The 13433-nt window shown below is 39.6% G+C and overlaps 2 protein-coding genes across 2 annotated transcripts in view; both read right to left on the reverse strand.

The window, feature by feature from the left end:
- LOC118415494 (liver carboxylesterase-like) overlaps positions 1-801 on the reverse strand; it is a 19138-nt gene extending 18337 nt beyond the window's left edge. The window contains exon 1 of the mRNA XM_035820153.1: positions 735-801. Coding sequence (XP_035676046.1) covers positions 735-801 — 67 coding nt within the window. The remainder of the gene's footprint in view (positions 1-734) is intronic.
- A 2048-nt stretch (positions 802-2849) lies between these two features.
- Positions 2850-13226, reverse strand: LOC118415495. Its single transcript, XM_035820154.1, has 8 exons — positions 13082-13226; positions 10094-10498; positions 8775-8910; positions 7177-7273; positions 6472-6589; positions 5862-5997; positions 5247-5343; positions 2850-3430 (listed from the first exon to the last, which is right to left on the reverse strand). The coding sequence occupies exons 1-8, from the start codon at positions 13224-13226 to the stop codon at positions 3281-3283; spliced, it is 1284 nt and encodes a 427-aa protein (XP_035676047.1). The 3' UTR covers positions 2850-3280.
- Between the last annotated feature and the right edge of the window lie 207 nt (positions 13227-13433).

A 13433-nucleotide genomic window follows, 5' to 3' on the forward strand; every position in this document is an offset into this window, starting at 1 on the left:
CCACAGTTAGACTCGTCCATTCGGAAGCATACACTAAAAAGGCTGCACATAAATACTACACGCTTTTTTCCAAGATAAAGTCATAAGGTTCTTCCTCATTACCATTAAAAAACGGGAAGTCGATAATAACAAACTCCAAGAAAAGCTCACTATATTAAAGAAACCACACCCTTGAGTTTACTGCTGTATCATTCTACTAGCCTCCAAGCATAGGGTCGGCACCGACTGTTTTCGACGTGTTTTTAGGCGTTTTTTTAGCTTTCTATTTTGTAACGTTGTCTTTATGTTTGTCCGGGGGACATGAGGTAAACGGTACAAAATAGAAAGGTCAACAAAACGCCCTAAACACGTCCAAAACAGCCCTGGCCGAACCTCTGCTTGGAGAGTATATCACAGTTTCGCAAGACACAACAGGTGACCGTAGGTATCATACTCAGTGCATTTTATGGTTGCAATACTGGTGCTTGTTTACAAGAAATGGCCAGTTCTCAAAACTCAATGCTACCTCAACGAGTAAAATGAGCTATGAGAAAGTGAGCTTGCTGTTTTGCCCACCGCTCAACTTATTACAGCGGGGTTTGCGATAGCAGAGAGGCAAACTAATAATAATGAATGAATGAAGACCTTTATAATAATAATAGTCATCAATCCGTTCTTACTTATTGACTCCAGATTATAATGAATCACAAGTAATCACAAGTAAACAATCTGGCACTACATCACAGAACACTTACCACAGGAAGAGACATAGACCCAGATGGTGACAACGAGGCAAAACATGTGAAGACGAACAACCGCCATCTTCTCCTTCACAATCTGATTACGACGCGTCTACAACAGCCTGGCGGTCGCTTAGCCATACAGGCTATTTGCCGAATGTTACTGACGCGTTTGTTTGATATCCAAAGCGTGTTTGTTTTCTTAGGGGGTCACTGACAATCATGTCCAGCTGACCTAGTTTCTTGGAATCAACATTTGCACATTCGTGGCGTCGGGCGTGGCTTAAACTGTGGTGTCGGGCGTGGCGTAACTGGTAGACTCGGTAGAGCATTCCACTCGGAATCTACAGGTCCTGAGTTCGATACCCGCCGTGCCCTGACGTTGTGGCCTTTGGAAAGGCACTTAACACAACCTTCCTCACTTCATCACCCAGATGTAAAAATGGGTATGTGCCCCCGACGTTGTGCCCTTGGGAAAGGCACTTAACACAACCTTCCTCACTTCATCACCCAGATGTAAAAATGGGTATGTGCCCCCGACGTTGTGCCCTTGGGAAAGGCACTTTACACGACCTTCCTCACTTCATAACTATATCATAGGGACACGCTTCCCTTAGTTTCCCGTCTTAGAATATCTAACTACACCACAGGGACACACTTCCCGAACTGATACAATTCTGCCTAACTTTGTTTCCTAAATCAGTTTACGTAAGTACTAGCCTGGGTACCATTCGGGTAGTAGTTCGCTCCTATGTTCGATTCTGGACCAGCAGAGAAGCACGGTATAAAGTGAATGATAAAATTCGGTGGGAAAAGCGACTGCATATAGTGTATAATAAACGTCAGAGCGAACTACTATCCATGGCACCCAGCCTATCTATCTACACCAAAGGGGCACACTTCCCTTACTGATACAATTCTGCCTAACTTAGTTTCCTTAGTTTCCCTAACTTCACCAAGGGACACACTTCCCTTACAAATTCAATTCTACCTAACTTAGTTTCCTAACTTAGCTTCCATAACTACACCAAAGGGACACACTTCCCTTACTAATACAATTCTGCCTAACTTTAAGTTAAGTTAGCTTCCTAACTTAGTTTCCCTAACTACACTATAGGGGCACACTTCCCTAACTGATACAATACAGCCTAACCCATTTTTACTAACTTAGTTCATCATGACATCGGCGCATGAATAACGTCAGCCCATTTATAAATTCTATTAATCATCTAAGCACGAGGGGTAGTCAATGAGTTCCAAGCCTCACCAAGAAATAAGGTGCACAATTTAATAGATATAGTATGAAGTCAGTTATCAAAATTACCAAATTTCACATCATTGTGGTGATATCTTGCCAATGAACGTCCCTGAATGCATTATCAAAATGTTTGATGAGGAATCTCTCAGTATGTCAACTAGACTAGAAAGAAGTGACTTTCAGCAGAGTGACTCCCCTTTATTTCTCGCATATTAATGTTACTGGGAGTCGCCTGTTAACTGATCACCACAATAATTTGAACTATACTTTTTGGTAGACGTTCATGGATGGCGATATACTTCATAGCTGTACATCCCAAGTTTGAGCTGTGCTTATCGTTTCTTGCTTATTGATCATCCTTCGCATATCCCTACCCACAAACGAACTTTTATACAGGCACCCAGTCAGACCATAAGTCATTCAACGCACAGCAGGATCTAGTAACCGAATCCGATGGAAAACAAGAATCAATAAACTTTATTGCTGTCCAGTTGTATCTGGTACAATATATAACAACAATGCAAACGACAGTACTACTGTAATACTTGTCTATTCTAAAAAAAATTAACTATGAATGCGGGAATAGCGTACTGGCATAATGAATGCAGACGTTTCTGTCTGTATTCAGTTATATTACAATATCTCTTTTGTAAAATGCAACAGGTCGTAGATATAGTCTAGCAGTTGGGACATAACATGAGTAGATATCTAGGACGAGCCGGGACAAATTTGTGACTTTGAAGCCCGGAAGGGGCTATATACCCAACGGCCACAGGCGCAATTAAGGTCTCATTGATGTATTACTCCGAGTGGGTACGCTAAAAGACATCCGAGCCAAAAAATAAACGGCTGCATGGACGCGTCTTTTTAGCGGTCAGAAATTCCCTTTTAGCCAGCGGAACTGATCTCAAAAGTTAGATTGGTGAAAGCCTGTTTGTAACTGAAGACATTAGCAGGTAAAGTTTTGCAGCCGTGCGCAAGGTCGGAGGTCACAGTCCTGAGATCTGAGTGGTGCGGTTGTAGCCCATAAGCGAAAAAGTGCCTTTTGTGGGGATTGACTAATCGTAGTTTGTAATTGTTATAAAAAGAACCAGTATCTATTTGACGTTGGCAATTTTTTTTGCCCACAGCATAGGGTAAATGTGCTCTACATAGAATGAAAAATGTGCTAAATTTTTCGTCACTTAAGCAAGAACGCGCCAATGTAAACCACGAATTATAACATAGTCTATAAGTCTATGGGAAGAAGAAACTCATCAATGAGACCTCAAGACCTAAGAAGAACGTAACAACTGGCACCATGTCAGGGCTGACCGTCTACATGTAAAAGCAACTGCTGGAACCCCTCGGTTCGGTCGGTGGACAGCTCACAGCCGTTAGGGGAATAGAATCCTACTATGTCTCGACAGGAAAATCGGTAATATTTCCCAGTCTCAGCGATGTAGACGTCAATCTGTGAGGATGAAAACAAATTATCATACAGCCAGGCGACGCGGACCAATCGAAAGGCCCCGTTCCATGTTGGTTTCTATGACGCCGCAATACATAGATTCCGGCTAGCCTGGTGTGTATCGATTGGTTAGAATTTGTATCGACACCATATGTGGTTATAGCAAAGGGCAAATTTCGGTATTTCCGGACTTGCGTAGATGACCCAGTTTCAGAATGCTTAGGTTGCCTTGGCCAAAGTGGCTGTAGAAATGTTTTTCTTGGGGTATGTTTGGATTTTGGAGGTGCGTATAATGGATAAGGGTTTAGCTTTTATATCGTGTTGAAAAAAAACAGATTTTTAGTGATATTTGTGGTTGCAGTAGGCCTTAGAAGTTAGCTGTTTTGGTGTTGTTTACAGGCAGTGAAAGGGGGTGAAAAGGTCACCACTTATGTTTTGATGGCGTATGATATAATTCCGCCGTAATTTTTTTTCCTTTTTTTGTCGTCAAATTACTCTTCAGAGGCCGGACAACCATGCCAATGTGAGTTTTTCATGTTCTAAAAGTCAGGTAGGTGATGTTTGACAGCCTCTTTCTCCCATGATTCCCATTGTTAAGAATATGCATAGTAAATACAGCAATGTAGCCCAAAGGACCAGGCGTTATCACAGCATATACACATCGGGGCGGATCATTAACCCTTAATTCACGTACGGGTTGACTAGTAGTCCGACACTAAATCAAAACGCCTGGAAAAAACGTCAATAGTGTATAGTAGTTTGCTTATCATCCCAGCCTCATATCTCTGTCATGGATTTATTAATCAAGTATTCAAATTCTTCTTAATTTGCATAACCTATGCCCGGGTTTACCATAACTCTTTTTAGACGTCATTTTGGGTCAGAAAGGTTTCTTTGGGTCTTCTGATTGTAAGCATTGTTTGCATAATCTGACTCAGAATTATGATTTAAAATTTCTGCGTTATCAGTTAAAATCCCGGATGATGAAAAAAATAATTTGCTCAAGTACAACCAGCTCGACTTCTGTATCCATTCCCTTTCTTGTAATTAGAATAGGAAAATCAACCATAAACAAAAACACTTATATAATCAGTTTAGTGTTTAAGGCTATACATTGTTCAATAGGTAAATAAAATCTTGAAGTATTTGATAATGTTGAAAAAAAGATTGCCAATTCTATATGGCAGATCCTTTTAATTAAGATGGTGTCTCATTGAACTGGCGTCACGCTTGCGGGGCTCAAAAGATACTCAACGAATTTCAGAGATAAAGAACGGATTTTCTTACTGAACTATATTTTGTCGTCTTCTTTACGTATTAAGAAATATCTAAATTATAAAACGAAATCGGAGAAAATAACAAAACAGTGACGCAGTGAACGAATCCCGCAGTGACGCAAGCTTAATGCAAGTGCTGTGAGATACCAACTTTACCTCCAAAGATCTATTTTGAGTTTATTAGCTGCTGCATAAAAGTCTATAATTTGTTTTTTCTGCAGTCATTTTCGCCATATATTTTGGCACAAAGCTTCATCTTTTCAAGACCTTTCAACGTAGCAAATATCATTACAATCCACCATAGGCTTCATAGTTTTTGCTTGTTGACAAATATGGAATACAGGCATATGCAAACTAAATTTAAAAAAAAAAACCACACACAAGGCAAACAAAATACCTAATCAGGGTAAAGGGTTCATGCACGAATGTAAAGTAGGCCGGTGCCACACACAATATCATGATAGTTTATACACCATTCTAAGTGAAGCTATCCAAATCCACAAATAGAACCGAAATGACCATATATAGTGATAAAGACTAACCCAGTCTAGTTCCAGCCAGTCGGGTCCTGTTGCTGTTAGTCGAAGCGCCGTGGGATCACCGAAGTTGGATGCAGAAAAGGTTCGAACGTAGACGGTCCTTTGGATAGATGAAGCATGTGGAAAGATACAACGGTAGTTTATACAACAATTCATCTAATATTTAGTATGTATACGAAAAACATTCGTAAAACATGCGTAAATGCATTCTTTTATTAAAAAACGCAACCTTTCACATATATTTTAGCTATAGAAGAGGCTGAAACTTGAAATCCTAACTCTGGTACGTTTAATCTTGATCCTGTTTCTGATATCATATCTGTTTTCTTATAATTAACAATATGCAGACTGTTTTGTCATATGTATTTTACAGATTTATATAATTCTATTTTGTACTTTGTGTAATAGTTGTTTGCCATACATTGTATCATGTGCAATCGTAGTGCACTAAAGTTCTTCTATGTATCTTAGTTAAAGCTTTCTATCCGAGTCATATCTTGGATCATCAGCCTTAAATGTCTCTAAGTCTCTTTTATACCTGAGGAAAATAGAGGGTTCACAAGACCTTGTCTTTTTGCGACAAAAAGGGTGAGAGAGGTACATCATTGTAGTACCTACCCTTTTACAGCGAGTCCGGATACCGTCATCCCTGTGCAGGTACCATTACAGGTGTCTGACAGGATTTCCACGCTCAGGTCATTGCGACTGTTGGACTCCTTTATATCGCTCGTCCTTATCCTCAGGATGTGAGACTCTGTTTTCCAAAATAGCATCATTATAAGTCTCTTTATTCAGAAACAAGACAAAGAATCATGTTTTACAAAATCAACGCAAAACACCAATGTCAGATAAAGAAATTTTGAAAAAACACAACGCGTTGAACACAACGCTTTAATACCTATAATTTGTACATTTTTTCAGGCCATTTTTCAGTAGCATTTTTGGTTTCAGTTTTTCATAAAGATAGCACAAGAACGTCTTTATAAAACGGTTTAGTTCTTGTTTTTTTTACGGAAGTTGGGCCTCCACGAGGAATCTATTGTTCCGTTTACTACACTCTGAGTTTATAGTTCAACGTCCATTGCCACTTAGATTTTAAAATGAGGCAGCTTCTTTATCGCACGTGCAAATCAGCTGGCCGTTCTCATAGGATGTTATTCATAGATTTGCATCAACACTGCCTTATATATAGATGTTCACTTCAAGTCAATATGTCAATATGTCTTACCATCAACTTCTAACAAGAGCTGTTCGTTTCCCTCTCTACGGTCTGTACTCAGCCTGCAGCTTTCAGGGGGACAGGAAAAACGATAGTACCTGGCAGCATCAGCGTTGTAGATCTCAATCTGGAGATGATGTAAAGGAATGCAGATGCTCGTAATTTTTGCCACCTTTAACGTTATATCATACTGTAAATGCAGAAATGTTCGCGGTGGATTAATGTTCGCGGTTTTCGCGGTGACCAGTTTACCGCGAAATTAAAACCACCGCGAACATTTTTCTGGTATGGTATTAGATTGCAGTCTATGGTGTTAACACGAAATTAAAACCACCGCGAAAAGTCATTTTTCCCGCTTCCGCGAAATTGAATCCCCGCGAACTTAAATGCATTTACAGTAGTATTGTCTCATTGATCTTGTCTCCAGTTGATATCTATCGAAGTTTGTCTCCTTATATGTTATCCAAATGAAACCTCCTTGGTTATCTATGTTACATGTTTGAGAGTCTTAACTTTGTGATATACATCATGGTTTGCATGATTAACATAGAGAAATGTAACGTTCACTTAACCCTATTCAGGCCGGGCTTCTTTGGTCAATCTAAGACGAGGGACGTCACCAAAAAAAACCCACAACAATACCGACATACACATGGCCATGAAAGTATAACCTTTCTTCTTCCACCTTCTTCAATATAAAAAAAAGAAACTTACCCAATCTATTTTCAGATTGTCGTTTCCTAGAGCATTAAGTCGAAGTCCGGAAGGATCACCGAAAGTGGAAGCGGGCATGGTTCGGACGTATTCAGTTCTTTCATGTTCAGTACATGGAAACACATAGCAACAATTTCATGGATAAAATACACAACTGTGAGAAGGATATTCTGACAAAAACGGCTTAAATCTATTGAATGAACACATTGTTGTCTTCATAACATGTAAGAGGTGTTTTACAAATTTTACATGTCTGTCCTATACTACTGAAAATTGCACTATGTATTCGAGTCTAAATAACGCAAACCTCTTTTGAAAATCAATAATGAAAATCAGTAATAGAATTTTTTTTCAATTCAGTGGCAACACTACGGTTTCCAAAGTTATGTCGTATAGCAACTAAGAATTATGCATTCCGTATGCTGCCGTTTTGTTTAACTCGTTTTACGCTGGTACATTGATAATTCCTGTCACCTGATCTTTTGCGATGAAACATTTAAAAATTCAATTTCATCTAGCGTTTTGACAGGTGTCACATCGATCTCGCACCCCCCCTGTTATCCCTTTCTCTGAGCTTAGCCAGTAGTGATCTCGCTCCCTATCTCACCCCCTTTGAGCGAATTTGCCCCCTCCCCCCATCCAAAACGGATTTATATGGCATTTTAGAAGTTAATTGGTTTGAATCACAAAATAAAGTTTCAAAATGAGTACACGAGTCTGATACGTAACTCCATCCATAGTATAAGAAAGTTGGACTTGTTTCGGAGGGTTGGGTCACTTGTATTCCCATTATTTCCTAAATTTCGACATAATATTATATTTTTTTGTATTTACATGTCCTCAAGCAACCTATATATATCAATGTGTATTCTGTTATATGTTACACACCTTCTGTTATATGCACCTGACCTAGGATAACCTCACCTCCAATATTAATTTTTTCTAATATGTTGGAACTGGTGTGTTTACCCGTGTATACTTCACCAGTGCTTTTGTAGCATTTAGCAACAGATACTGTTTTTAATGAGTAACTGTTATTCAATTGTGTTTTTATTAGTGCTTTTGGAAATGTTTTCAGACCAAGAAAGTAGATACTGTGACAAATTCAAAACATATAGGTGACTTATTCCGTACTATAAAAGGTGTTGATTATACGTTCACGATAGCACTGCTTTTGTTTTCATTTCAATGAAAGGCTTGTTTGCACGGAACCATATCATCATCATCCACTGGGTTCTGCATCTATAGTATCGACTTTCGAGGTATAACATCTTCAGGTAATAAGGTGCCATATAGGTACCAGATAACATAATATATATGCCACTCCCAATTGCAATAAAGTACCAGGTAGCGCAACTAATATGTAGTTCCCAGCTGCCCTTTAGACCCCTCCGGGAAGCAATATTATTATTCTTACGTGCGAGGAGGGGGGGGGGGGGGTGAAATCAGTAGCTTGTATAGAGAGGGGGCAAAAACGCTAGGGACGGGGGGGGGGGGGCATATCGCTGTGACACCGGTGCTGAACAGCCTCATGACCTGTATATTAAAGACCTGTGTTTAAAAAAAAAACGTGTTCAAAGTTATTTGATAGCACCTACCCTTTCGACTTGATTCCAGATATGGTAGCTGTCAAGCAGGCACCATTACAACTGTCAGAAAGGATTTCCACAGACAAATCATTGTTAGTGCCGGAGTTCTTAGTACCACTGGTCTTGATCCTTAGGCTGTGAGTCCCTGTTGAGAAAAGCAACATTATTCCCTGTTAAGATTTTTTAATGACATATATGTACACAAATAAAGCCCTAACCAAAAATAAAGCCCTAACCTAACCACCGTGATGGTGGCAAGTTTCGCCTTCCCGCCATTTATGACTCGCTGCTACCTGACGTCATCCGACGACTTCCGGATTAGTGCAGCGAATCATTCATCTGATGAAGGTCGGAGTATCCAGCCGAAAATTTATGGTGAGTTTCTTTCTTTGTGTTGGAACAAAGTTTAAACTGTTCACTACAAAAAGCTTTCGTTCTTTCCTCATTCAAGTTGAAATCACCGAAAGCATAAGTCACGATAGTGTGTCCTGACCGGATGTGTGGTTGCCGTCAACAATGAGTCAAAATCTATGTCAGCTCCCGTCTCTATCGACATTAGACTTCCGGTCAAGGCACGCAACTTCGGCTCCGGATAATTCAATTTAACGCAGCAGAACAGATTGTCTATTTGCAACCTTTGGGTTATTTGAGGCGGGGACATAAAGTAGAACGGATAAAATTGTTGACGAAAAGACTGAGTAGAAAGCCTTGTTTGAGTGGCCTTTACTGCGTGGTAAAGGAATGTGTGGACTTTCAGACTGCATGGTTTGCCTCGTGAAGGCTTTTCAGTCCGGGTATGAATGAGACTTAGTTATTTGACCTTCGTAGAGCGGAATTCAAAAGAGGGCGATACGCAACCTGGATATTTTTAAATATTTGTTGGTTTTATCCTAAACTGATTTTCGTTTTTTTGGTATTCATATAGTGCATCCTACTACATCCTTACCACGTCGATACCAGTCACCCTGTGACCATTAACTACAGAAATCCACATAGGTCGAAAACTGACGACGTCATTTAAACATTATTCTTGTTCAGCTGATTACGATGAATAGTGACATTCTTTGTACATTACCAAACACTAATTCAGTTGCCATTTTCCTCTTTGTAGATAGCGTACTATCTATATCATTATGTGGCTAATTAACGTTTGGACCGCATTTGTATGCAGCGATGCACCTAGGCTGCAGTAACATTTGTACCAGTAAAATTCTCAAAAGGAAGGTGATATGCGGTCACTTAAACGTTGGTTGAATGAAACAATTGCCTGTGTACAAAGAACTTTGTGATTCAGCGACTTTTCAACCTGATGAAACCCGGATTCATACCTTGATCTATCTGGCACATGAATCCCTTGGTATTGACGCATCTCATGTCGTCCCAAGTTGGCGTAGTTGGCCTAAAACCGGCGCAGTGTTGTCTGCGGTCTTTGTTGTTGGGTTCACCCGGTTCCCAGTTGGAATACCCGGTTAGGGCCAGGTGCTGTCCGTCCTCAAACACCCACTGTCCCTCACTAAGGCGGTCAGTCATACCAAACCAGCGATGATCAGTCCCTTCTCTTAGACCGTTCAGAAAACTGTTGATCTCACTGTCTTTCGGCATGGCTAACTGACCACCATCTGCAGCGCACCGCTCCATGGCGACATCGTACGACCTCTTCTGCGCAAAGTCCTTGTAGCAAACTCCGTTAAACCAGGAGTAGCTTGATATTCGACAGACTGGATTGGTTTTCTCTGTAGGACAAAAATAATTTTTGATGTACTAAAACCGGTAATAATGGCGAAAATTGTGGTTTAGCTGTGCATGGTATGTTTATGTGCAAATGTGAGGTTCTGGCGCTATATCCCTAGTTAGAGCGCCCGACGATTTAGGGCCCATTGGTTGATAAGTTGGTACTGCAGTAAGTGTTGCATGGCAGGGATGCTGGACTTGTGATAAAAACGTAAGAATTTCTCGACATATGGAATCTTTGACCTCTTTTTTAATCAGCAGTTATTTACTCATTTTTATAACGATTGAATTGTTTGTATCTATTAGCCTCCGTGCCCCACCAAAAGAACTCTACTTACTTTAGTTAAGTGCTCTCAAATTAACCTTCCAATACAGAACTTACGGCGTTATTTTGCCGGGGGCTTGAGAATATACAGCTCAGTGCGACACTTGTCACAACAGAAGGTTGACAGACGAGTATAATCAAATTATGTTGCTTTAAATAGAGTTCTTTAGATGGGGCATATCAGGTTTTACGTGCATAGTTCTGTCAAAGATTTAGTTGATTACTTGACAATAGAAACTGAGAAGCGCACTTACAGTGCAGCTCGCTTAAGAAATGTAACACTCAAATGGGTGACCTTTGGCTGTACGGTAAAGGTGATTGACCTTTGGCTGTACGGTAAAGGTGAATAACATGAAGGTGAAGGTGACACTTCAAGGGCAAGTCAACGCACATTTGCGTATAGGAAAAGGCAGATATAAAAAGCTTCCTGCTCCTGAAAAAAAAATTGCAAGCAATGCAGAACGAATGCAGTGGAAAATGAAACACTTTTCATCTGTGAATGCTCCGATTCGATGCTGAAACAAACACATTATTCGAAAGGGTGTCCAAAATCATACCTAACTTTTCATTGATAAGAAAACACACAAAAGACACACTTCTTGCTAAGATCACCGAATCAATCTATCACAGAAAATGTGGGACATTTCATGTTCAACTGTTTTCAAAGAAGTCAAACCCCGCAATAAATGTGTGGGTTTGTATAATACATAATATAGGTTTAGAATCGTAGTCGATATTCTGTATGTACATACAATCAGATTCTTAGATTAATTACCTGTTTTCAATCACTTCATGTATTTGACTTTGTTCACCTGCAATTAGCCCCATGGGCATGAACTGCAATAAAACCTTATAAAGTACAACTCACTTAAGCCTGAAATAAAACAAACATCCGCCTTAAAGCCTCCAAACAGACTATTACTGATACCAGGACGCATCTGACCTCTGACTCTCAAAGACCTTTACGATTATGTGACCCTGAATTGTTTTTGATTGTGATTTGGTATTCCTTTGGGTTTTCATATTTTTCTATGATCTATTGATCCAGAATGGATGTTTACTTTTTTGTGAATATCATTCATTTAATTGTATTTTAATAATTTTTCAGTATCTTTCTTTGTTATAATCTTGTAAGTTCTCCCTTGGAAATCCCTTGGACTATCCACAAGATTCATAAATGAATAAGCAAATTTATAAATAGAAATATTAAACAGATATAGACAAAAGACATTCTTGATCCAAGTTGAACTGTTAATCATGAGCACAAAAATTGAAGTTTACCAAAGTTTCCAATGATCCATTCCGGTCTTTTTAATGAATGAACAATCTACTGCTATTTGCAATGTCACAATATGCGGGTTATCACTGGAAAAAGTAAGGGTAATATGGATCACACTGACTTTTGTGCTAAACGAAAAAAAGAAGCCATATACTTCAGGGCTTTACAACCATGCCTAAACAGAGACGGGGGATGCCAAAAGGTTTCTGCAACTTATTATATACTGCACTACGAATCACGTGCTCTATTTGTTATATGACGTCACAGATGAAGAGGATTACCCATTCCTCATGAAAGATTGATTAGTAAGTTGAAAATCAGGGTTAACTCAAATCTTCTGTCAAAAATTACAGTTTATCCTTCAGCCAGAATGTTTACATGCCTTATTGGATCATTTCACTAGTATTTAAAACGAAGTGACGTGTTTTTTTTTCCTTTTGTGTCTGTACTTTATTTGAGATTTTTAATTTTTACAAATGTACCTTTAATTTACACTGATGTTCCTTTCCTTATGTAAATGATGCTACCTAATATTGCTGTTTTAGTTTAGTTGTTTTGTGTTCTTCTCGCTGTAATATTGTTTTTTTTTTTTACTTTTGGACCCGTGGTTAATGTTTATGTTTTGTCAGTTATTGTCCCTATCTCTGTTGTCATTATGTAATCATCTCTGTCCCCATGTTTGAGTTATTTCTGCTTATTTGAAATGCAATAAATATTAAAAAAGATTCCAGGGTCTTAGTGGCAAGTGTGCAGATGTTGTCACACTGGCAGCACGAAATTAGTAGGTGTATTTTGGCACCTTTAGACAGATTAGCCGTGAGGCTCGGTGGGCGTCACTCTGCCGTCATGGGGGCATGGCGAGTATCGAACTCAGGACCTACTGATTCTGATTCCAACGCTCTATCCGTTGCGCCAAACAGACATCCCATAATTATATAAAAAAAGATGTTTACAAGATGTTACAAAGAAGCAGAATCTTACCAGTAGAAACGGGCAGTGTTGTGGCAGTGGTGGTGGTAGTGAGTGTAGCTGGTTTGATGGTGGGAAGACGCCTACGCGCCAGAGAGTTCAACAACTCCGACTTATTTGCGATAAGCCATGCTGCGTTGTCAATTCTGCTCTTCATGTTAGCAATCCTCCCTAAGCAAGAATGTAAAAAAATTATAGAGTCATATTTCAAGCATTTCATTCTTTGCCAACACCATGGTATGTCTTTGACAAGGATACGAAAACGGGAAGTTCTGCTGCAGTACAAAGGTCACCTATTAATTAAGGGTTAATGACCCGCCCGAGGTGTATATGGCGTCGTAACGCCTGGTCCTTTGCTATAACC

The sequence above is a fragment of the Branchiostoma floridae genome, chromosome 5 (assembly GCF_000003815.2).
Source record: "Branchiostoma floridae strain S238N-H82 chromosome 5, Bfl_VNyyK, whole genome shotgun sequence".
Taxonomy (NCBI): Eukaryota; Metazoa; Chordata; class Leptocardii; order Amphioxiformes; family Branchiostomatidae; genus Branchiostoma; species Branchiostoma floridae.

Coding starts and splice junctions, on each gene's coding strand:
- LOC118415495 (XM_035820154.1), bottom strand. CDS start 13,226: ATGAAGAGCAGAATTGACAACGCAGCATGGCTTATCGCAAATAAGTCG. Junction 8,911..10,093: donor CATGTGCCAGATAGATCAAG/GTATGAATCCGG, acceptor TTTTCTCAACAG/GGACTCACAGCCTAAGGATC. Junction 3,431..5,246: donor ACTGGCTGGAACTAGACTGG/GTTAGTCTTTAT, acceptor TCATCCTCACAG/ATTGACGTCTACATCGCTGA.